General features: G+C 35.5%; 1 protein-coding gene across 3 annotated transcripts in view; it reads right to left on the reverse strand.

The window, feature by feature from the left end:
* Nucleotides 1-26,147, reverse strand: part of PTPRZ1 (protein tyrosine phosphatase receptor type Z1) — a 234,360-nt gene that overhangs the window by 77,767 nt on the left and 130,446 nt on the right. For all 3 annotated transcript variants that reach the window (XM_072652894.1, XM_072652893.1, XM_072652892.1), the window contains exons 7-10: nt 24,508-24,665; nt 23,462-23,612; nt 9,675-9,859; nt 5,113-5,239 (exon numbers count right to left, since the gene is read on the reverse strand). In XM_072652894.1, coding sequence (XP_072508995.1) covers nt 5,113-5,239; nt 9,675-9,859; nt 23,462-23,612; nt 24,508-24,665 — 621 coding nt within the window. The remainder of the gene's footprint in view (nt 1-5,112; nt 5,240-9,674; nt 9,860-23,461; nt 23,613-24,507; nt 24,666-26,147) is intronic.

Consider the following 26,147-nt stretch of genomic DNA (forward strand, 5'->3'; position numbering starts at 1 on the left):
TCTCGATTACACAACAGTAAATCAGTAAAAGAATCTTAGTTATAGTGAAATGAGAATACTCATGGTTTCGGGTTTCAAATGCATCAGTTCATAGGAAAACAGTAAAGAGAAAAAAATACATGATACCTCTGAAAAGGTGGTTGACTTTATATTTTTTAAAAGTTTTGTTTCTTGAAATGAAAGTATGCATTCATGTTTATAGTAGCTTTAAACGTAAAAACAATACTCAGTGGACAATGGAATTTATGGTGATACCTTTGCATAAGACAACAACATGTGATTAAAATGCACAAGCCCCAAATTGGCCAGACTACTCAAAAGTTTAAATATGAATTCTTGGAGGGCTGATTCCTCCTCTACATATATTTATTGAAAACAAAAGTTTTTAATGTATATGAAATCCAGGCTAGGAGAAATAAAACAGATTAAAAATTATTCCTACTCTCAAAAAAATACAAACAAGTAAAATACAATGCTTATAAGGCAGAATACTTCCTTAGTAATAACAGTAGAATTCTATGGTTCCTATTACAATATTACTGACCTAAGTCTGGATACCGACAGAATGGAAAGTTACCAATAGGAATGGCCTAACAGGCAGTATGAAGGATGAAGGAATCTTTTAAAGTTGGAATTACATTAGTAAGATAATCACAAAATGAAGAAATATCATAGATACTCTCATAACCGCTACATCGCACTCTAGGTTTAAAATATTTTATATATCCTATGGAAATAATGAATAATGAAGATGAGACAATTTCAAATACTACAGTGCACTGTACGATTAAAACTACTGTGATGCTAGGAAATGTGATGTATTTCATGTTGATAAGGCCTATGTATAATAATAATAGCTAGTATTTAGAAACTGCTTAAAGGTTTGTGAAGTGCTAAAAGAGCGGAAAGACCCCAATGCTCAGTGCAGAAGGCCTTGCATGAAAGGTTACAGGATAGGAGAGGTAAGGAAAAGTCCAATTTAGCTTATAAAATTTGGCTTTTAGCAGGTCCCCACAAAGAATGAAACATTCAAAACACAAGCCATTTCTTAAAAGTGAAATCATTGCTGGACTAAAAAAATGCTTTATAGGAAACAGACACAGACACAAACATAGACACTAGGTGATGTGTCCAAGCTACCACTTCAATATGGCGATGCTCAAAACCGTCCAGATCCTTTGAGTAAAGAATGAAGATTAAGTTGCAATATTCATAATCTTGTATGAAATAGTATTGTAGACACAAGCACAGAACTTGCCCAGGATTCAGGAATCTTGTAGCTTATTTGAGCCAATACAAACTCAGTTCAAAAGATCATTCAGAAACCACTCTTCTACAGAAAAGAAATATTTGACCTCGCTGGAGGTTTAAATGTCTAGCATGGTAAACATGATATGTAAAAGCATAAACACAAATCTCAATTTTAAAAAATTCTTTGAAAAAATATTTGAATTAAAATTACAGTGGTCTAATAAAACCCATGACATTTAAATTAAATATATAATGGAGCAAATGTGTTCAATATGACATACTCTAAACACACACAAGAGGAGGAAAGATTTTACCACATGGAGAATTTATCACTTCATATCCCATTGGCTAATACGATCTCCATAACACTGTCACTGATAGTACTTTTTAGGTGGCCTAGTAAGCAGAACTTGGGTAAAAAATGGTTAGGAACTACAGCAAATTAACTTGATATCTGCTTTTAAATATTACTTTGTATTCAAAACAGTCTTATGTTAGAAGGGAAGGCAATAGAAAGGATAACCATGTTCATACGGTCATGTTATCATTTTAACTATGTTTCTAGCAGAGTAGCTAATTGCAAGCAATGCATTAATACAGCTTTAATAGAAACTGCTTTAGTACTGTGGCAGAAAAAAGCCAACAATTTCAGACGAAAGTGCAGAGCAGTAATTTGGAAGCTTGTGTATTTTAACATGTACAATGTCCCAACAAAAACACACTTTACTGAAGAAGTTATTACCAATCAGCTAACATTAGCTAACTGGAGGAATCATTAGTAAAAATGCAGTTTGTTTAAAACCAGGAAGTTAGATTCTTTGCCATATGTATTTAGGAAAAACAGAGCATCTAACTTTTCCTTGACATGAATAAAACTGAAATGTGACTCTTCTTATATAGTTTTCAATTTTCATCTAAATGAAAAAAACCTCCTTTTCCAATTTCAGTGAAAGTTTCATCCTTGACATATTCATTATAAGGAAAATTAAAAAATAGGTAAGATTTGAATTCCATTAGTTTAATGCTATACTAAGCAAATGGAATAATCTAATTTACCTATGTAAATAGACAAATTATTCTCGCCAGCTTTGTTTTTCTTAAATAACAAACAGCAAGGGAATACAGTCATTGATGGTGCTTCCAGACCAATTTTGCAGATTTTCATTTAGCAACACCATGCAAAGAAAAGTAATAACGTGCAAAGAAAATACAATTAGAAGCAAATTTTAAAATGAAATTTGTTCTTGGTTGGAAGAATTCAGTTAAGAAAATTTTAAGATGCAAAAATATACTGCTAAATAAACCAACACTTGGTTGCTTTGAAATAAAAAAAAAAATTCAAAATCTGTCACATGATCTTAAAATCATGTATTTACTTACTACAAGATATTTTTAGGGCTAAGAAAAGAAAATTAAAATGAGAATGCCTTTTAATAACATTCAATTAAAGTCTTCACTTACATAACAACTTCCATTTGAAGCCCATTACATATCTGTAAACATGAATTATTGCCATCATTTCAAAAATGGAGAACTATGATATTATAAATTAATGTAATTTGCTTGATTTTTCATAGCAGTCAGTGACAGAATCAGAAGGGAATTTCATGCTCTGCAGAATAATTTTCTGCTGATTTTAATACTAGATAATATATTAGCACTCAAGATAGCCCCTCCCTACTTCCATCCTTATTAGTCACCTAATTATGATGCTATTTTAAAGAATAATCATATATTTGTTTAAGAATGTCTTCCTGAGAATTGCCTTAATAAATATTGACTAAGAATGGGCCCACATTAGGAAACTCAAGGTGTGTAATTCACACATACTTGGGAAATGCAAGTGTGTTGTATCTTATTAATAGGCAATAATGACTCTCGTAAACTTAAGAGAGCTCTGTTAAACAATGAAAAGCTTGCATGGATAACAGATGTGTAAACATGACCCTAATTAACTAATTTGCTAACAGTTGCAGCCTACTTATTAATATATTAGCTACAAGTTTTGGGATGCCATAACACAGAAAATTTTCAATGAAGTATAATTTTAAAGTGAATTAATCACAGAGAATTCCATTTCCCATCTACCTGGGCCAATGGTCTCCAAACTTTTTTTTGATAATGCAGCCTTATTAGTAAAAAAATTTTGAGCATGTACTCTAAAATATTTGTACTCATAAATTATAACTGTATGTTGCTGTACTAATAATTATATACATTATAAAACAAAATAGAAATAAAAAGATGAGATAAATATAAAATATCTGATCCTAATATTAATAAGGAGCCACTGGAGTTTAGTGAATATGGGTATATAACCAACATAACTGAAAATCACCTTGGAAGCTACACTGAGGATGGATTGGAGGACTGAGAGAGTTGTGGCAGGGAGAATCATTAAGAAGTTACTATAATAATCCAGGCAAGAGGTGATGAAGGCCTGAACATTGGTGGTAGCTATGCAAGGAGAGGGAAAAAGAGAATAATTATTAAGCATCTACCATGCGCCAGGCAGGTGCTGTGCTAGGCACTTTATAAATGTTATCTTATTTGATGTGAATGAGAATGGATTGATGCCAGAGAGGTTGAAAAAACAAGATCTAGCAACTGATTAGATATGGGATGAGTGACAGTGAAGAACCAGGAATGATGCTAAGATTTCAAATGTGGAATACTGGTAGCATGGTAGTGTCCACAACAGAAATAGAGAAATTTGGAAAAGAGATAGGTTTGGGGGGAAGGAGGGATCTGTGATGTAGATCACCACCTTGACATCATAAATTGACAGCTAGAAGTGTCCTTAAAGGCCTTCTAGTCTAAATTCCCCTCTCTCTCCATTTTGTAAATAAGGACACTGAGGACAAGAGGTTAAATGACTTCAGGATGATAAAGGCAGTAACTCATCTATGCCTAATCATCCTGCATGACTCACTCTGTGCTACACAAAAAAAAGTATAATGGTAGGGATCTAATTTATTGGTTACTAGGTAAGTATGAAAAGGGGTTGGAGGGATCTGCTATAGCCAAAAGGTAACCTAAGGAACAGGGTGTGGGGATACTGAAAGGAGTGGGAGAATTTTGTCTTCATAGTTATTGTAGGTCAAGGTTATGTCCTGAAGAAATGACTTGTGATGTCATCACGAGAGGTAAGGATAATGGAGGATGAGTGATGAGTACAAGGAGTGGTTCAGTTATGCTGGAAACAATCTCACAACTGATGATCATGGGGAGGGATGACTGGTTCATCATACACCCTTTAGGATGATTCCATGGTCCTTCTGTGATACATACTGTCTACTGTGGAGACTATTGGCTTAGGCAATGGTAACAAACCTGAATGCTCTGATACTTTTTAACCTGAGTTTAAGCATATAATCACTTGTTATTAACTAGTAGATTTTCTTAATTATATCTTTCAATAATTCAGTCCTAACTTTCTATTCTCCCCAGGTGTAAGCTGCTCAAATTTCTTTCTCTGAGTGAGTCTCTCTCTTCCCAAATTCCCTTCCCCATCTCAGAAAAGCTCTTGTTGGGTAAGGCTCCTTACTTCCTTGATTCTCATAGATCAGGTAAAGCAGGAAGGAGTGAGCAGAGAACATGGGAGGGGATGGTGTTCCAAGGAAAGGAAGATCCTCATTCATTGGTAGCACTTTGGAAAAGTTATGTGGCTTCCAGAATGCAAAATGAGGGGCTACCAGATGAGTTGGAGTAGTAACCCCAGGGAATAAAAATGTCAGTTACATATAGATACTTTAAAATGGTGGAAGAGCTGCACTTTTGACATACTTGTAACCCAACTGTGTATAGAATAACATGTTTCTTTTCAATTAAAATAACTACTGTTCTCAAGGTAGCACTTACCTGTATCATCTGAAGGCATGTCAATAACCAGTTGGTCACTGTACTTTCCATATAAACCATTAGTGCATACAGCTACAATCTGAAGAACATAACTTGTATTGGGCAGCAAATTATTTAGAATAGCCCCCTAGAAGAGAAATGTTATTGATTATATCAGTGCCTTATCTTAACTCAGTTTCTGAACATATAAACAGCTATACTTAAAATTTTTTAATCTGTTAATAACAATAACTAGCTTATATATAGCGCTTTAAGGTTTGTAAAGATTTAGACACATGTTAACTCCTTTGATCTTCACAACAACCCTGTGAAGCAGGTGCTATCAGCATCCTCATTTTACAGATGAGGAAAACAAGGCTGAGAAATCTTTGGTGACTCCTTAAACATCTGCATTTTCTGAACCTAGTAAATTACAGTAAGACTAGGGAAGACTGAAATTGTGAAGTCTTCTAATAGCAAAGACACCTATCAGAGTATATACAAGAGTTAATGGGGGAAGAGATTCAATTTACAATGGAGAAACAGCTGTGTTCAGTTTGCTGGACAAGTCCCTCATTCCCTAGCAATGCCAGATATTTCTTGAATTGATATTATATCATCCTCTCCATTTCAGAGAGGAATATAAATATATATATAAAATCTTTTTTCATGTCCCACTACATGCTATCCTTATCAGAACACATCTGAGGTATGGTGTTCAATTCTGAGTGAGGAATTCTGGGGGGCATATTTATTAAATACTCCTCTAGAAGTGGGTGATCAAAGATTATGAAGGAAATCAAGATCATGCTATGAGAATAGGTTGAAAGAGGGACATTTGGCCTAGAGAAGAAAAGATCTGAGGAAACATGACAGTTGTTGTTAAATATATGAAGGACTGAATTGGGAAAGGATTAGATTTGTTTTGCTTGGCTTGGCTCCAGAGAGAAGGGCAAGAGGTAGTAGTGGAAAATCAGATTTGGGCTCCAAATAAGCAATATTTTCCTAACAATTATATGGACACCCATAAGAGGGAAGTGGTGGATTCCCAATCAGTGGTGATCTATAAGTACAGGTTAGGTGGTCTCTTGTCAGGGATGATGGGGAATATATTCCTAGGAAGGTCTGTATTGGATTAGATGGTCTCTAATATTCCTTCCAACTTTGAGATTTTATAATTCTAGGCACGGCCTAGATCTAGAACTTGATTTAATTTAATTTTGTCCACAGTGCAATGCCAAAGTATGATATGAACCACATTACAACTGTTATTATTGCTACTAGACCTTTTGAAAAATAGATGTTCCGCCTTTCAATCAGTCAGAGTGGGCAAAATTGAAAAATATCAAAATATCTGTCAGCATCTGACTCAAGAAGGGTACAGAGTGTGGTGTGACATAGTAATAGTTAGTTTCTGGGAGGTTGGCATCAGCTAATGATTCAATATTATCCAAACTGAAAATCAGCCCCAGGTACACAGGTCCCATAAAGTAAATAGATAGTGTGGGACTCCATTAGATGGAGCAGGGCAAGGGTGAGGCACTAATTACATAGAATGAATATACACTAGAGAAAAGTGATTCTTTAATCATTTTAGCAGATCCAAACTGATTTTTATTTTGAATAAAGAAGCTATTACTTGTTTTACTTTGTAGAGAAATATTTTATAAATTATTTTTTGCTTATTTTTTAAAATGATGTGTAGATATTGTTTATACGTATATAAATACACTTATTTTAAACTCATGTTATCATGTGTTACTGTTATTAAGTATATATGATCAGAAAATTCTGAAATGAATCATTACACAATAATAATACCTGTTAAGTTGGAACATTTTAAACACTATTTGAATAAAAGCAAAGTATCCTTATTGCTGTGAAAATAAAACGTGACTTTAAAAGTCTTTGTTGGGAAAATGTGAAAAGACCACATGATGGGAATTCCACATCATGAAAGTATGCTTCTGTCACTATAGTTTCTCTTTGTCTTTTGGTCAATGCATTTCTGTACCTCTTTTCTGTGAGATATATAAACATATATGTCTATATACATATATACATACATATATACATGTATGTATGTATATACATATGTCTGTGATTCTGAGTATGTCTCCCTCTCCTCTTTTCCCTGCTGTTTTTCAACTTTAACTAGCTATAATAGATAACCAAAGTATATTTTAAAATATATTAGTCAATTGAATAGCCTTATGTTCCTTGTTCTTAAATTTAAAGGTAGAGAAATGTTACATTTTGTATTTTCTTCTTAAAAGATAAAGCAAACTTTTCATTTTGTATATGTGGCCTTTCATTCTTTTTTTTCCTCCAGGTCAATTGCTCTTGATAGAGAAGGTTCTCTGGCCCTACCCTATATGAGACCATACTTGGTCAAGTGGTCAAGCAAATTCCTATACATAAGTTAAGACAAGTAGTAATAGTACAGGGTGTTCTGCTTTATTACTGACATTTGATTAATATGCCTTTATATCTTATTTTCTAAGATGCATTCAAATACAGCTGGGGGAAAAATCTACTTCACTTTTTTTCCTTAGGACATAAACTAGAAAAATAAGCATTGAAAATTTGATCAAATATTATCTGGACATTAACAGAATATATGCGGTACTTTTGCTAACGATCACTTGATACCTAATGTGGCACAATATGCAGTAACATAATATACAGCTTTGGGAAACTGAATACTAGGTGTGACTATTAACACGGGGAAAGTGCCCAGCATGGAAACTTCTCTACCAACGTAGGCTACAATCCGTCTCTATTTAATAGACAAGGAGATGATTCCTAGGGAGTTATTTGATGCAAAATAATGACAGCTATCAGCAGCTAGCATGATTAGGGTCATATAGCTGGAAAAGGTCTGAGGTCAGATTTTAACTCAGCTTCTCTATCCATTGTTATCACCTAGCTCTCTCAAGAGATTGTGACTTGCTTAGGATTACACAGATAGAATGTGTCAGATTTACAGAAGGTTTTTTTTAAGTGGCAAAGGACTGAAACTAAGGGGATACCAACTGGAAAAGGAGGGAAGATGTTATAGAATATGAATGCAGTGGAACACTATTAAATTATATGAGATGATGAGACAGCTGCAGAAAAGTTTGGGAAGACTTATTTGAACAGATGCAGTATGAAGTGAGCGGCACCAAAAGAATGATTTATACAATACTAACAGCATTGTAAAGACAAAAAATTTGGAAGTCTTAACTCTGATCAATGTAATGACCAACCACAATTCCAGAGGATCAATGATGAAGCATGACGTATGTCTGATAACAGAGAGGTGGAGATGGACTCAAAGTGCAGAATGAGACATACATCTTTTGGTCATGACCAATGAGGAAATTTGTTTCACTTGACTATGCATATTTGTCACAAAAGGCTTTTTTTCCATTTTTCTCCCAAAAGGGAGGATGTAGGGGGGAGAAAAAAATAAATACATGTTAATTAAAAAAATAGTTTATAAAAATGTGAAGGTTAAAGTCAATGATCTTTAAGGTTAAAAAAAGTAGTATTTTAGCTGAGGACTTTCTGAAAACTCCAAGTCCAGCATTCTATTGACTACAAAACTTTTTTTTTGGAGAAATTAAAGCATACATATTAAATAGTACCTGCTTCTTGATATTATATGAAAAGTAAAACCAAAACAAATCCTACAAATCAGATTATGTAGATGTTTAGATTACATTTATGCCAAACACCAAAATGGTTGACCATTCAGGTCTTTGAAACTTTTTACATAACTCCATGTATTTTTATATAACTCTTTACATAAAAGTTTTATACAATGCTATAATGTAGACATAACTTGTATATGCCAGATGGTGGAATAGCAAGTCAGTTTCCCTTAGAGAGATGGAAGAAGCCAAGCCCACTGGGGTCATGTTCAAATGAACCGGTCTACTTCTTTGATTGAACTCAGAGTAGTGTAGTGGTAAGAGCACTAGATCTGACATCAAAGGACTTAGGTTTGAATCCTGACATTGGCACTGTGCGACCTGACCAAGTCACTTTACCATACCTAAGTCAGAAAAAAGATGACTTCGGACTATATCCTTTCTAAGGCCCCTTCTAACTCTAAATCTATGACTATAGGTTACACTGTGGTTGGAAAGCATGGAGATCAAACTTGCCTAATCATGACCAGTTGCTCAAGGTCAACACCAAGTAGAAAATTTGATTGATCAATTAAGAAGAAGAGTTTTTTTGAAAGGATGAGAGTGATTTTTGTTTCATGGAGGATTCTCCATTTCACTTAGCCCAGAGACCCAGGCATGAATTATTATGAATTATCTGAAAAATTAGCATTCAAGTTAGCATCTTTGCCCAAATTACACAGTCTATTTTGCTTTCTGTTGAAAAGAGTTGTTTTCACTGTGCATTATAAACATGACATAGAACTAGCTTTTGCAAAGTGACAGCTTCATTCAGACTTCGGAATAACCAAGCTATTCCACGGGAATATGATATCTAGTGTAAAGTACAAAATTTGAAAAGAAAGCATTTGGAAGCCACAATATCCACACATATTAATGAATAAAAATAAATGAGTTTACAGTTACCAAGTCCTGATACCCATCTGTCAGAAACTCATGCTTAGTTTGGTCTTCTCCCTCTAACTGCTGATACAGGACTGCAAATTTTTCAATCATGTTATCATAAACCATTCGTGGTCTCTCCCATGTGACAAGCAGGCTGGTAAAGTTCTCTGGATCAGCTTGGATATTTTCTGGTTCAGAGCTGCAAACTTCAGAAAGAAAATAATAACATGTTTAATAATCACAGAGTTACCAAGTTTGAGTCCTTCAAAAGTTAAAGTATATTTTACCCAAGATCGCATACTATTTTTACTTCTTCTGATGACTCCAGTGGATGTGTCTTATTTTTACGTATTTTCAAACAAGGTTAAAAGATTATGAAAGAGAAAAATGACTTTTTTATTTCAATCTCAGCTAAAAATGTTATTAGATGATTTTTGGTCATCTCTGAAAGAGAATTTTAAAATTAGGCATTACATACACAAACAGGAAAAAAAGCAAATAATGATTTTTTTTAAAAGATGAAAGTTGCATGTTTATCAAAGAAACGAATTAGAGAATATGACCTACATTTCAAAAGGAATATTGTATTGTCTCTCATAATTTTAGAAATTCCTTGCCCCTTCCTAGAAAACTTGTTCAGATGTTCTTGTGGAAGTACATGTCCATCTTTCTCTGGTTCTATGATGTAATTTCTCCTATGATCTATGCCCCTTCTCTCCTTCAGTTCTCATTCACTAATACTCCATTTTGATACCCAGTTCTCTTCCTTTCTCTGAACCTAGAAATTTGATAGATAGTGAATGCCAGGGTACACTCAGTGTGTTTTCTGGTGAACTACAGAGCCAGAAACAGTTTCACTTAAATCAAACCCTTTTTCAGAGGGTACCCCTACAGCCTGAACATTTGCAACCTGTCTGAATCATCTCTAAGCTTCTAGTGATACTGGAGATGCCTCAGAGATTCACAGGTTAAGACCAGGGAAAGGATAGAAGTGATATTCTCTAGGATCAATATTGCAGCAGCCCAAGTATTCTATATTTATAGTAGTAGGTAAATGCCTATGGGGTTGTTTCTGTGCATCTGGTTTGCTTGGAGAGGTCCTGGTTCAGGGTAATTCTAGTTAAGTCTAAATCCTTATTATCCCACACCAGAATTCTGGGGAGGTCCCAGAATTTAAATTATTTCACTATAAAATTCTTTAGCTATTGAGGTGTGACAGCATAGGCCTGTAAACCCTGCTACCAGGAGCCTGAGCTAGTGGTTCATTTAAGTATAGGAGTTTTGAGCTGAAGTAAGGCTAAAGCTCATGGCATGTCCATAGTAAGTCCAGAACCAGTATGATGAACCATGTGAGTCAGGTGCCAGTAGTTTTCTAATGAGGAGTGGTATGGGCCAGGATGGAAATGGAGCACATCAAAACTTCTATGATGATCAACAGTGAAATTATTCCATGTTGACTGGAACATTTCCAGCCTGAGTAGGGGTTGGAGGTTTATGGGGAAGAGAGAGAAGTGAGAGCAAAGAGAAGGAAAGGAGAGAAAGAGAGAGAGAGAAAGAGAGAAGAGAGAGAGAGAGACAGAAAGAGAGAGAGAGAGAGAGAGAGAAAGAGAGAGAGAGAGAGAGAGAGAGAGAGAGAGAGAGAGAGAGAGAGAGAGAGAAAGAGAGAGAGAGAGAGAGGTGAGTCAGAAGCATACAGAGTTCTTTAGACAGCTAGGGTTACTTTGCCTCTCCTTTAACTTCCCAGGTGGCTAATCTGGGCTTGATCTAAAAACCCTGAGAGTATAATACATACAGTATAGATTATAATTTTAGAGCTAGAAACAGGGGTGGGGTTCAAAATAGTCCAAAGAGATTTTGCATGTAAGGAAACTAGAGAGATTAACTGGCTTGCAAGAAAAACAAACCACAAAAACCAACCAAGGAAAGAGCCAAGGATCTTGAATGGAGCTAGACAGGTGATGCAATCTGGCCAAACTTGGCTTTTCCCCATGGAGAATGGAAGGAGAACAGGACATAAAGAGAATTACTCTTGAGTCTAAAAGTGAAACCTTAAGACAGAGGAATTCTACCAATTCATTTGCTTATCTTTATCTGAACTCCTAATGTTTCTGAATTCAGACAGTTGGGATCTGTCTACTTTAGACTTGGAAAGAGAGCTTATTCCTTTCAGCCTCCTGAGTAGCAAATACTACAATCCCTAATGTCCTGGTAACTCTGGGCAGTCTGGTTGCCTGTGGGTTTTGCCTATGTTGCTTCCTTTCTCAGAAGTAGAATCAACACTGAGATTCAGGGGGCAGGGAAGTAGTCAGGGCATATGCATCCTTAATAATCCTGGTTCATTAGATTCATTTGTACGCCATAAGTAAATCTTAGAATCAGATCAATTGCATGCGATGCTCTGTGCCTTGAAATCCAAGACCAGACTGGCTGGTTTCTATGATGTAAATCATTCCTTGGTGGGTCTTGTGTTTTTGGTCAAGCTACAAGGGTGCTTGAGGCCTTTGACATAAAACACGAAACAAAAACAAACAAAAAAACCCCAGAGATTTGGTTGTGATGAATCTGTATCACAAAGTCAGAAAAGCTGATACTTATACCATCTTGGAGACATTTCTACTCCTAAGCGCCATGTCTCTATCAGAGGTCAGGAGACCCCCAACCGTCAGAAGACTCTGTCATTCCTATCTTTCAAGGTCTAGGTCAAATGCTCCCTCTTCACTGAAGCCTTCCTTTATCATACCAGCCAGGAGAGATGATTCTCTTATTTGCATCACCTTTAGGGAACTTATTTCATGTTGTCTTGTAGTTATTTAAAGTAACAACAATAACAAAAATTCACATTCATAAAAGATCTAAGGTTTGCAAATCACACTCATGACTGCAAACCCATGAAACAGGCACTACTAGTATTACAACTACCATTTTACAAAGGAGGAAATTGAAGTTCAACACCTTTGACTTCCTCTGTAATCTTGGGCAAGTCACATCATCTGGGAACCTCAGGAAGGACCCTAGTTGTAAAACAGAAAAAAATCTGTCGTTCAAATACCTTGTAGAACTATTGCAAAGATCAGAAGAAAGAATATAAGCAGTGACACGTATTTAAGCATTTTAAAAACCTGTTGAAGCAACATAATGTAGTACGAAGAACATCAGACCAGAAATCAGATCTGGGTTGGAATTCTGGGTCTATAACTGTGTGACATATGCCAAGATTCTTTATATTTCCGAGAGAAATGATTATTAATAACCAATGATTTGGGAAGATTCAGAGTCTGTCCTCCCATCCCCTTCTTCGAAAGTCTTTTTTTTTTTAAGCTTAGTCTCTGAAGACTGAATTAACTTTCTCCTCAATCATGGTCAGATCCCATCCAACCTTATAAAAAATTTAATTTAAGTTGGGGAAGCCAACCAGATCTGGGTGGGGATAAATTATCTGAACAGATTACCCAAGGCTGGTCAATTTAGAAGTAAATGACATAATCAAAGTTCATTAGAATAGGTTCATCCCCTCATTATAACATTAGTTTTTTCATTAATTGTTAACTGATCAGAGTTGATTGCCACTCTCGGGAATATCTCCTTTTCCAAGGGCATAATACGCCGTGATGTGATCTTTGGCATTTGAGAGCGCCACTGACCTCTTTTATTTATAAAATACTGGAATTATCAATAAAATGATTACCCAGAAATTATGTCTTTTGAATTTTTCAGATATCACATTTCTTGACCTCAGTTTACTCATTTGTAAAATGAGTAGATACCTTTAAAGCTCAAAATTCTAATTTCTATGTCTTTAAAAAATTAATTTGGTTTCAAAGACAAATGGGACTGGGCAAGTGATTTCAGACCTGACATAACTCAGAATTCTTGTTTAATCTATTGTTGATATGGAAGGATCACAAACTACAAAAATTATTCAAGGATTCTTTAAAATTCAAAAATATTAGAAATTCACCCAACCTCCCCCCCCCCCAAAAAAGGAGACAATGTCATTTGTAAAAGAAAAGAGCTTTGTGTCCTTTATCCCTTAAATGTACAAATTTGGAATTTCGTGGATCTAGATGGAGAATATGGCAATATATAAGAAAATCATTATCCCTGAATCACTGTAATTGCTTAGATGGCTAGTTCTGTAAGAGGGTGGTGCTAACGTAGTGGCTTTGGTGCAAAAGAGTATTTGGTTTTTGCAAAAGAAGAAAAAACCAAGATGATATCCCTCTAGGCCATCTTTTAAGGTCATGCTTAATTTTGGCCAACTCTGTCCCCCAAATCGCTAACCACAGAGGCAAATGGATAAGTGAAATTAAAGAGCTTGGAAAAATCTACAGGCATGACTGGGAGCAAGTCAAACAGAAGAGCTCACTGATAAGTAGGCATACAGCATCACCTGAGAAAGGGAAAGACATTTACTTGTAGTAACTTTGCAGTTGGCAAGAATGAACACAGGAGGGCGCTCCAGACTAACGATTAGCTAGGTATAGCCAGGCTCATTCCCAAACATTTCCCCAGTGGGTCTTGAATGAAACTGTCAAAAAATAAGATGCCACCCAAAACAAATATGCTACAGATCTAAGTGATATACAAATGAGGTGCAAATGTAGAAGATTTTTTAAAAATCTTTCCTTTTGAGGATTGTGTGTGTGTGTGTGTGTTTTAATGGGTAGAGAAGGGTGACTTCTTGTGTGGTCCTGGATGTGTGACAATTCTTTTATTATCATGAAAACTTCAGCAAGTTTACACAGCTTTGCTTTAAGGCACATTAAACTGTATAACAATTCAACTAATTTAAAAGCAGACCTGTGTATTGGAAAATGGTTTTAAGGAAGTTTAAATTTCATTTCTGATTTCCTAGTTATTTCATCTTTAAAAATATGAGAGTTGCTTTAGATAGCTTCTGAGGTCCCTTCCAACTCTGGATCCATGAGTCTATGAATTTAAGTTTAAATGCTGCTCTGTTCCAAGGTCATCTATGAGATCTTGGACAAATCTCTTCAATATTCTGGGCCACTGTGTTGCTTTTGAAGGGGACTAGCTACTGGGATTCATAACCTGATGTCTTGTTATTTTAAAATATCTTTATAATTTCAATATAATTGGTTTCCTTTGTAATTCTAAGTATTTTATCTTACGTATTTAAAAGTTCTCTTCTGAGAAGGGGTCTGGGGTCTAATAGGCTTCACCAGACTACCAAGGAGGTCTATGGTGCACACACAAAAAAGGTTAAAGATTGGATGATTCCAACTTTAAATCATGGGATATTGCTACTGAAGTCCAGCAGGTGGCACAAAGAAATCAACAATCAACCACTAAAGACTTCATCTAAAATGGGGATTAAAAAAAGATGCCTTAGTCTCATTCTAAATAAATTCCTAGTTCCAGATGGCAGTGTTCTGCTGGGTCATCCATTATGTTTTGTTTTTCAATCATGTTCAAAGGGGGCACACTTTGTGCCCCCTTTGGGGTTTACGTGGCAAAGATAATAGAGTCGTTTGCCATTTCCTTCTCCATCTCATTTTACAGATAGCAAAACTGAGGCAGCAAACTGGGTTAAGTGACTTGCCCATGGTCACACAGACAGATTTGAACTCAGAAGATGCATCTTTTTAATTCCAAGCTCTATCCACTATTCCACCTGGACCCATTTTGTAGGTTCAATCTTAAAGATTAAAAAAATAAAGTGGTGTTGAGAAGATCGACATACACACACACACAATCACCATTATCTGCAAAATAATATTAACAAAAAAACAAAATATCCTTTGGTAAACAAGTTGGAGCAAGGAATCAGAAGACCTAAGATCATAGGATTTAGAGATGACATAGTCCAATCTCATCTTACAGATGAGTAAATGACTTGCCCAAGGTTCCATAGGCTTTGATCTGATCTGAGGTTTTTTGACTCTATAGCCAGTGTTCTCAATAGGACACCCCTCTGTTTGGCCACCACCTACTTACATAAGTAAACATTACAGAACTTCAGTTTCTCCTTCTGTAAAATCACAGAACTGGACAAAACAAACTCTATGGCTCCTCTGAGCTCTAAAATTCTATAATCTATGATTCTATATCCAAGTCAATTTCCCTTTTTTGCATAATTTTCCTTCCTTCCTTGTTCCCTTCCTAAACTCTCCAAAGGTAAGGATGATGTTGTCTATTTTCCTCTTTTGTATATCTCCCTTTCTCAGTACCTTGGACACAGTTGGCATTTAATAAATATTTGCTGAATGGAATCTATTCTTGTCGTCCCTGTATCTTCACTGTTGGAGAGGAAATAAATGCTCTTTAAGATAAAGGGCAGGAAGGGAGATCATAGTTATTCATACTAATAGTTTTGCCTTAGGCTATGATCACGTTAGGGTCTCTGCTAAATCTCACAGGTTCTTGATATTTAATGCATAAGCAACCAGGAAGTCTAAGCCTCAATGTCCGCAGGAAAGGTCTATAAATATTTTTGTAATCCTTTTATGACAGCTTCTCCCTATGTAGAAGAATTCAAAGAAAGTCTAAAGAGGCTACTTTTTGTGCCAAAGGGCTGCCTTTAGCATTACCTGCACATCTCCTATTAAAAAGAGTGAAAGTTATACACACTTTCTGCTAACAAGAAGGGCTATGACATTCTTCCTACCACCTATAAATAGTAAATTTAGGGCACTGAAGCATGTCCTTGTCACACAGAATTTCTAGTTCCAAAGACATTCATTAAATACCCACTGCATTCAAGGCTTTCTAGTAGGCACCAGGAAATGCAAAGATGAATAAGACAACTTCTGCTGTCAAGGAGGCTGCAATGTGGTGGAAATAAGAGTGCACTGGTAGAGAGCAGTGACTCATCCCCATCGCGTCTCTTCCCTCTTATCACAATTCTGTGGCGTGACTACTTCCAGTGTTATTACACATATTTCACAGATGTGGAAAATGAAACTGCAGATGAGTGACTTCTCCAGCATTACAGTTAGTAAATCTACAATTAGTAGAGTCAAAATTCAAATCCACAAGACTGGATCTGAATAAGCAAATTCACATACCATGTAGGACAATTTTCATTTTAAACTATTTTGTTGTTGAGTTTTTTTTCCCAATTGTGTCTGATCCTGAGTGACTCCATTTGGGGTTTCCTGGCAAAGGTACAGGAGTGATTTGCCATTTCCTTGTCCAGCTCATTTCACAGATGAAGAAACTGAGGGAAACAGGGTTAAGTGACTTGCCCAGGGTCACACAGAGAGGGAGTGTCTAAGGCTAGATTTGAACTCACAAAGAGTTTTCCTGATTTCAAGTCTAGTGCTGTATCCACTGTGCCATCCTGCTGTCCCTTTTAAAAATACTACCCTATCTTTATAGATGGAATAATGGTCTAATACTTAGTATGAGGCTAAGTTGAATATCCATGGATACCACCGTATTCCATTTAGAAAACAAAGATACAAGGAAGAAAAAAAATTGAAGAAGAAATGGAAATAAAAGCATAACCAACAAGCTCTACTATGTGTCATACAATGGGGATAAAGAAAAAATAGGCTCTGCTCTCAAGGAGCTTATCTTTTGTTGTGGGAGGAAAAAAATGTACATACGTAAGTATATACAGATGAAGTAAATGCAAATTACTTATATACAAAGTAGATGAGGAAAGAGGATGCTAGCACATGATAGAAGGTCAAAAAAGGCTTTGTCCAAAAGGCGGCACTTGTGCTAAATCTGGTAGGAAGTGAGGGATTCTATGAGGATGAGGTGAGGAAGGGATGCTTTCTACACCTGGGAGGATAGCGGGGAAAAAAGTAGACATGTAAGAAAGAAAAAAGAGAGAGAACAGACATACTTAGGATGGACAGTGGTGGAGAAAGCACTATTGACAACTGCTTAGTGTCACTCAATAGGGCTCAATTATGATTTACTACTAATCTAAGGGTTAGTCCGAATTTAACACAACACTCTAATGACTGTCATCTATAAACATGTACTAATGTATTCCTACCACACTGGTGTACAGTTGATGGACCTCTTTTCAATAACAAGCAGATACTTGGATGACTTTTACGAAGGGAATAAGATTTATGGATCCATGAGATAAACAATCATTGAGGTTAAGATTTCTCCTCACAGAGTAGTATATCTTAATGAACTGAAACAAAAAAAAAAAATCAATATAGATCTTCAAAGGTTGTAAATGTCATGATCAGAAATGCTGTGCTTCTAATATGAATTGCCAAAGAACGGCATCGTATGCTTTTGGTAAACATCCCAAAGAGGAAGAATCCTCAAGGCTTAAAGATATGGAAGGACTTATCCAAACATAAAGTAAATCACAGAGCTGAGATTTGAACCCAGGTTCTACGCTCTTTTCACTACAAGATCAACACATTTCCTTTTCCTGGTTACATGTGTTTATATTTTTGATGTCATTTCTTCTGCCAAAGCCATTGTGGGTATCATGCTTTTTAAAGGAACCTATACCTACAAGACATCTTTCCGTTTTCCTTCTAGTCACTTGAAATTCTGATTCTTCATGATTATGTTGTTTTCTGAGTTCCACATATGGGAGGTTAATGGCATTCTTATATCTTATATGCCTTACATGCAAGGTATATTTCTAATATACCTTACATGCGAGGTATATATCTTATGTAAGGTATATATCTTATATACCCTGCTTCCCTTCTTGTACTCTTCGATTCAGTGACATTTAAATTCTAAATTTAAATAAATGCTTAAATGATGTTTCTAAATTCCTTATGCAAAATACTCCATTTTCCTGATTCCATGCATTTTCCCTTGCTGTCCCCCACTCTTAGAATGTTCTCCCTCTTCATCTCCCCCTCTTGGTTTCCCTGGCTTCATATAAGTTTCAGCTAAAATCCCATCTTCTACAACAAGGCTTCTTGGCTCTCAGTGCCTTCCTTCTGTGATTATCTCCAATTTATTCTTATCTGTACATGGTTGTTTGAATGTTGCTTCCCTCGTTGTACCGCGAATTCCTTGAAAGCAGGGTTGTTTTCCTTTTGTCTATACTCCCAATGCTTAGTGTAGTGCCTCTATACAATAGGTGCTTGAGAAATGCACACTTGACTTTTGCCCACCTAAATTGATGTGCGACATGTGGCACTTTTTAAGAAGGCAGGATGGGTAGAAATGGTTATAATCCTGAAAATGGTCTAGTCTTTAATATTCCTGCTCCAACTACCACTAATTTCTGGGAGCTCCAGGGACAATTCAGCATTTGGTATGCTGCTGCAATGGATAAGAGTGTTGATCTTTAGATCAGGAACATGGGGGTTGATCACGGGCAAGTCACTGAACCTTTCATAGTCTCAGTCTCCCCTTCTGTAAAATGGAGATAATAATACCTACCTTATGGAGTTGATGATTTCCAATAAGATAAACACATATAACTGTTTTGCAAACCTTAATGTGCTATATTGATCTGTTAGAATTATTAATAACAATAATAACCTCAGGTGCAAATATTTACTTTTCTTTTTTTGACATACTGTTGGAAGGCAGTATTTGCATATCAGTGACTTATTTTTTTACTCTACTGATGAGGGAAACAGTCCTAATGGATAACCCATAATACAAAATTTGCAGCCAACCACAGATAATTCTCCTAGCTCTAATACGATAACATTCTGATGGAAAAAAAAAAACTAGCATCAAATTATTTTGTCTCATTAGATGATCTGACCACTTGTCAGGAATGCTAAGGAGGGCATTTCTGTTCAAGGAAGATGTATTTTCTTTACTGTTTAATTCTATCTTAGTTTATTCCTTTTATTTTTCCATATATAAATTCTTTTTTCTAAAAATTCTTATCAGAACAACAGCTTCTAGAAGGCTATAGGGGGATAAGTTTCTTCACATGATCCTAGACATGATTAGGTCCTCAAAAAATTCTTCCTACTCCACCTCCTGCCTGCACACCCACATCCCCTCCGACCTCTCCTCCCCATCCCCAGAGCTGCTCCTTGAGGGTCAGGATGATGTTGCTTCTGAGAGTTGGCTTTCATTTCAGTTAGCAAAAGGTGAAATTTCCTGGCCCTGCACAGAGTGCAACTTTAAAGTAGTAAAAAGCTTTTTTTTTCCTAAGCCACACACACAAAAAATCAGTTTCCTTCTATTTTATAAACTGCAGTCTATAGTCATCAAATAATCTGAAGAATTTTAGAAAGTTTTCCTTCATTCTTAAAGCCATGCAAAAGACCAAATTGTTTAAAACCTAATGTTGGTGCTCCTGTTGGCACATACATACATATATACATATATACATACATACATATATATATATATATATATATATATATATATATATATATATATATATATATATATATATATATCCTCATCATTTTTGTTCTGAAGCTTTGTGGGAAGAAAACATGTTCTCAGAAAAAATACACCTCCACCACTGCAGGACAAAAATGACAATATTCTGTATCAAATCAGAATAATGGTAGCTTACATTTTAAACTGTAAGAATAAGAAGCAGATACCTAACCCAACAAGGACTTTCCTATCTCTGAATTTCCCTTCATTTTCATACCCACAAGTCATTAAGAAAGGTACAGTTTTTCAAAAGAATATAATCGCATTTAATTCAATTAATTTATTTTGTTTATTTTATTTTAGAAAAGAAACTGTTTCAGTTCTGTTCCATTTTCCACTAATTAATATTCTATTATTTACTGGACAGGATGTTACAGTGTTCAGTGTTGCTGGTGGAGACATAATTGAATTTCCTGGCTTTGGGGTAATTTAATTAGAAACTTAATGTTGCATTAAATGTAGCTATTCATCATTGTTTTCACTCTTTTCATTTTTGGTAACAGGAAAATTCTTCTCACAAATATCACATTAAAACAATTAACCTGTGTTCTTTTAAAGACTAATCTTTGAAAAACAGATGATTATTAAAGTAGTATTATACATGTGAAGAAATTTTTTATGGAGGGAAAAGGAAAGAAGAAAATTTAGCTCCAGGGAGAACTTTTTGAATAGTTCTAAGTCCCCTAGAAAATAGTATTTCAACTATTTCACTAACTTTTTAGCACATTCTGGGATGAACCAAAGGCTTAAAAAAAAAAAGATCAGATACATCTTATCTGTTATGGGACAATTTAAAAATTAAAAAACCACTATATTGTTTAGTAAACTTAAAAAGAACAAAAATAACTTTGAAAATAGTGCCTTTTGTGTGATTTTTGAGTCATTGTGGGTGACACTGCCATGCTTGTCTCATGGAGGAGGAATCTTAGGCATCGTTGGTCCCTCAACATTCTCCATTTCTCAAAAACAAGACTGTTGTAGAATACAGGAAATTGAGGGAGTGTAGTATACTGGATATAGGCATGGGCTTAGAGTTAGGATTCAATTCTTTTTGTCCTCCATGACATGCATCAATCTGGCTCTCTTTCTAACTCTCTGAATTTTCCTTTAAATCTATTACTGGCTCCCACTTTCCCTTCCTTTCTTTAAAATTTAATATTCAGATCCACACTCTCCCACTCTCACCTCTAAATCCTCCTCCCCCCTACTACCCTCTAAACCCTTTACAAACATATATCATCAAACTAAATGCCTCTATTGGTCAGGTCTAAATCTGTACTCTGGGTCCATAATCTCTACCTGGAAGAGGATACCATGTTTTACTATGAGTCACTGTGGTTGGTCACTGATTAACTGAGGGTATCTCCCAAGGTTTCTCCTTATCCTTCACTTCTGTCTCTACATTTTCATTCAAGGGGATTCCATTCATTCACAAGACTTTTTTTTAGACTATGATTGTTATACAGATGACTCTCAAATCTCTAAGCCCTAACCTCTCTTTTCAGCTCCAATAGTATAGTATTTTTAGCTATCTTTTGGAATTTCCACTAGAAGGTTCCAATGACACTTCAAATTCAACATGTCAGTAGGGTAGTAAAGTAGAAGAACGTGACTTGAAATCAAGAGACTTGGGTTTAAGTATGAGCTCTACCAGGTGCATAATTTTAGACAAGTCACTTAACAGCTTTAAGTTTTCATTTCCTCAGATGTAAAAAAATGTAGATAATAATTACCTCAAAGGGTTCCTACAAGTATCAACAATCTAGCCAAACTGTATGATTTCTCTCAACCCTTAATCTCCTTGACCTCTCTACAGCCTTTGAAACTATGGGGCATCCTCTCCCCCTTGATACTCTCTTTTCTCTAGGTTTTTGGGACACCACTGTCCTGGTTCTCCCCGCTGTGTGTCAGTCACCTTTGCTGGAACTTCATACATATCAAGCCAACTAACCATGAGCATCCAACAGGGCTCTGTCCTGAGCCCTCTTCTCTTCTCCCTCTATATTATTTCACTTAGTAATCTCACTAACTCTCATAGATTCAATGATCATCTCTGTTCTGATGATTCTCAGATCTACTTAATCAATTCTAACCTCTCTGCAGACGTTCCATCTCCCATCTCCAGTTGCCTTTTAGATATTTCAAGTTGGATGTCTTAATGAAACTCATCTTTTCCTTCAAACCTGTCCTCTTCCCAAATTTCCCTATTACTGTGGAGGACACCATTACCTCCCACATGCACAGGCTTACAACTTAGGTATCATTCCCAACTCCTCACTCTCTCTCACCCCCTACATTCAATTTACTGATTTAACCATTGTCATATCTCTTGCATCTGTCCACTTTTCTCTTCTGATACTACCACCAACTTAGGACATGCCCCAATCACCTTATGCCTGGACTATAGCAATAGCCTGCTGGTAGATTAGCTTGCCACATATCTGTCCCTACTCCAGTCTATCTTCCACTCAGTCACCCACATGATTTTACTCAAGCACAAGTCTGATCAAGCCATTCCTCGCCCATTTCCCCTCCATTCAATAAACTCCAGTGGCTCCCTATTACTTCCAGGATCAAATATAAAATCCTTTGTTTTGGGTTCAATTCCCTTCAGAACCTAGTCCCCCCTACCTTTTCATTCTTCTTATACCTTACATCTCTTCTCCCTCTTTAATGTGCCCCACCCCCTTATTCTTCAGTCAAGAAACACTAGCCTCCTCAAATAAGATGTTCTTCAAATAAGATGAACTATCTTCTGACTCCTGGAATTTTCACTGGCTCTCACCCATGCATGGAAAGCTCTTCTTCTCATATCTGCCTCCTGGCTGCCCTCACTTCATCTCAGCTAAAATCTGATCTTCTACAAGAAGTCTTTCCTCAGTCAATCATTTCCTATACTGCTTGCTGTCTCCCCCATTGGATTTTAATCTCCTTGAGGGTTAAGGGCTATCTTTTGCCTTTCTTTGTATCTATAAGGCTTATTACATGACCTGAAACATAGTAGGTGATTAATAAATGTTTGCTGACTGACTTGACTGATTGTAGCTTCCTAAACAAATCTTTCTACCTTTTGTTTTGGGACCTTTTTTTTTTTTTAAAAAAAAAAAATACTCTCTCCTTGGAACTGTTTTCTTGAAGCTCTGTACATCAATATTCTCCTTTACTTGAAGGTCTAATTCAAATGCTACCTTTTCATAAAACTTTTCCTTAGCACCCCAGAAAGAAATTATTTCTCTTTCCTTGGTATGTATCTTTCTTACTACATTAGGCACATAAGAATTGCCATTTACCATAGTTAAGCTAGGGTGTACCTGTCTTACCTCCTTGAAAGAAAGGACCATGTCTTGTTTTTTTCTCTGAGAATCCCATAAGGCTGAACCTCACTCATAGCCCAGGTTCACTAAGTATTCTCTCTTGACTTTTATTTACTTAAAATGAAGTTGCAGTCTGTGTGTTCAATAGAAAGTATGAACAAAAACTACAACAAATACCTGTTTCATGGATCTCTTCTTCTCCAGTATATGAGGAAAACACCTGCCTGGAGAACTTGTACTGCTGTTCTCGGAAATTATTTTGCAGGTAGTCCATCAGCATGACATACCCAGACTGCTGCATTGTAAGAACTTCACAAAAAACAGCCAACTGGAAAAAAAAGGACCGAGGAGCTTAAGATAATTATTAGAAAACCCCAAAGGAGAGAAACATCCAGCAAAATGCTACCTTCCTCAAACCAAAATGAAACATAAAACTTCCTATGTAAAATAACATTTGAAATGAATTTAGAAAAAAGAATACTTGAATTTTATTTTACCTTTTTTAACCTATAATCTTTAAAACTTTACATTAATCATTTTATCAATATACAAGTTTTCTTTTCTTAAAAAATTGATAACATTTTATTCTGAAAAAAAAAAAAAAAGACACTTCCCACTACATCCCTTATAAAATATAGTCCCTGGAAGTAAAAAAAGCTTGTTGATTCTTAACTGGAATGAGAGGGTGCTTCAGCCCTAACAATATTAACTGGTACTGAATGTGGTTGTTCTATAGTGATTTCATCTGCATTATTATAGTCATTGTGACACACAAATTTTCCAGAAAAAGAGTAATTTCAAGTCCTATGCCCCCATTTTTTTTATGGCTCTATGAGGTTACCACTGGTCACCAGAGGAAAAAGAACTAGAATGTTGCCATCTACCCCTCCTTCTCCTAGACTCTGTGGACTACGGAACTTAAAATTATAAAGTATAGACAAGCAGGACAGCTTTGGGAAAATTACATGTTGAATTTATCATCTACTTAAAATGAAAAGCAAGCTGTAGGCAGCATTAATTCACAAGCTTTATGTACGGACTATTCCTTTTACACTTTGCATATGGAAATGTCCATTTTATTTTTGCTATTTGTTGATTTCTGAATTAAAAAATACTTTTAAAAAGAAATGAAATGGTGTGCTTCTAACACATGATTTATAGAAATATTTACCTTTGAGCAATTCTGAGGAATCACTTCATCTCTATTAGATTTGCAAAATTACCTGGCTTTCAGAAATGCTAATGGGATCTTTAAAGACAATCCAGTTAACTGATTCTGTGCAGGGAGGAGTGGTCAAAGATCCATTGTAAGTGTAATATTTGTCTGTGGAGTTTGGTAGAAGATTCAGCAAAACAAAGGGGCTTAATGCAGCTTGCTTTCCTGCAAAGCAATAGTGTAAAGTTTTGTTTGAATTCCAATACTGTTTATTACTAAAAAAATCACAGTTGCTAGCAAAACAGAAACCCACAATTTAATAGTTATTTGGTTGAAATTATAATTTATAATGTATTAGATTATAATTAAAACCATAGAATATATATATATATGTATATATGTATATATTCAACCATAGGGATATTCATGGAAATAAAGTATCTCCATGAATAAATACCATATTTTCTTTCAGCTCTCAGCCTTTACATTCTTTATAGGAGCTAAGTTAAAAATACAAAAGCAACAACCACATGCTGATAAGAATAAGTCAGCAGTCCAATCAGTTACTTCCTACAAAGGTGTTAGCTTTTTTCTAATTCTCATGTCTTCATTCTGTGGATTATTAATATAAACCATAACATTTAAATAAGCAAGAAATACACTATTTTAAGTTAAACAGAAAAACGTAGCTGAATTTTTGAAATAATTGTGTTCATTTCTAAGTGTCATAGTTCAAAGAGGATAGTGATAAATTAATACGTTTCCATGTAGGGTGATTAGGCTCTGAAGAATAAGACATATCTTTTATAAGCATAACAACACTTTTAGGCTTAGGTGTTCTAACAAGCAGATTTTTCCCACCCAAGCTAGATGAAATCTATTACTGTCTAAATAGATATATGCACTGTTTGTGACATTCATGGCTGAATTGGGCATCAGTATCTTCAAATAAAGAAAATAAGTATGGAAAGACCCTTTTGTCTTCTGTTTGATTCTCCCCTTCACCAAGTAAAAGCAGCACTCCAGTAGGTCACACTTCCCTGACTACAGAGATCTTTGGTCAATTTTAGACATCACACAAAATTGACAAAGATGAATCAATCCCATGCTAGGTTTCAATTTTGAGGATAAGGTCCTAGATATTGAGTTTTATTCTTTATGGGAAAGTTGAGAGCTTCCAAGTTAGTAATTCTTTATTTTGTCAATTTTTAAAATGTCAGGGCCTAATATGCTTAGCTAGAGTTCCATGAAAATGAACAACAAACATGATGTCTGCTCTGCAGTCTCAGACCCTGGGGAATATTTGTTATTCAACTTGATTCAACAAACAGTTGAGTACGGTGCTTGTCACTGTCTTTGCATCCTTTCTCTTGTATCCTGTGGCTGATCCATTAATAATGGTCAATACTTACACTTCACCTTTTTATTATGGAATAAAAATGTCCTGATGTGTGTACCAGTCAGTCTGATAGTCAACAAGGTATTCGTTAAGTGGTTAAACTTAATGATATCAAAGCATATCCTATTTCAGTCTCTATGATAATTCTCCTTCCTAAAGTATTCTTTCTTTTTTTTTTTTTTGATGGTTTAGGAAAAGTGTTTTTCCCCCTTAGGGTTATATTTGAGAATTTATTTTTTTTTTAGAGAAGTTGTTATTTAATTTTTTTATTTAAATTTTATATTTAATTTTATAATCAATCTTTATTT

The sequence above is a fragment of the Notamacropus eugenii genome, chromosome 3 (genome assembly GCF_028372415.1).
Source record: "Notamacropus eugenii isolate mMacEug1 chromosome 3, mMacEug1.pri_v2, whole genome shotgun sequence".
Taxonomy (NCBI): Eukaryota; Metazoa; Chordata; class Mammalia; order Diprotodontia; family Macropodidae; genus Notamacropus; species Notamacropus eugenii.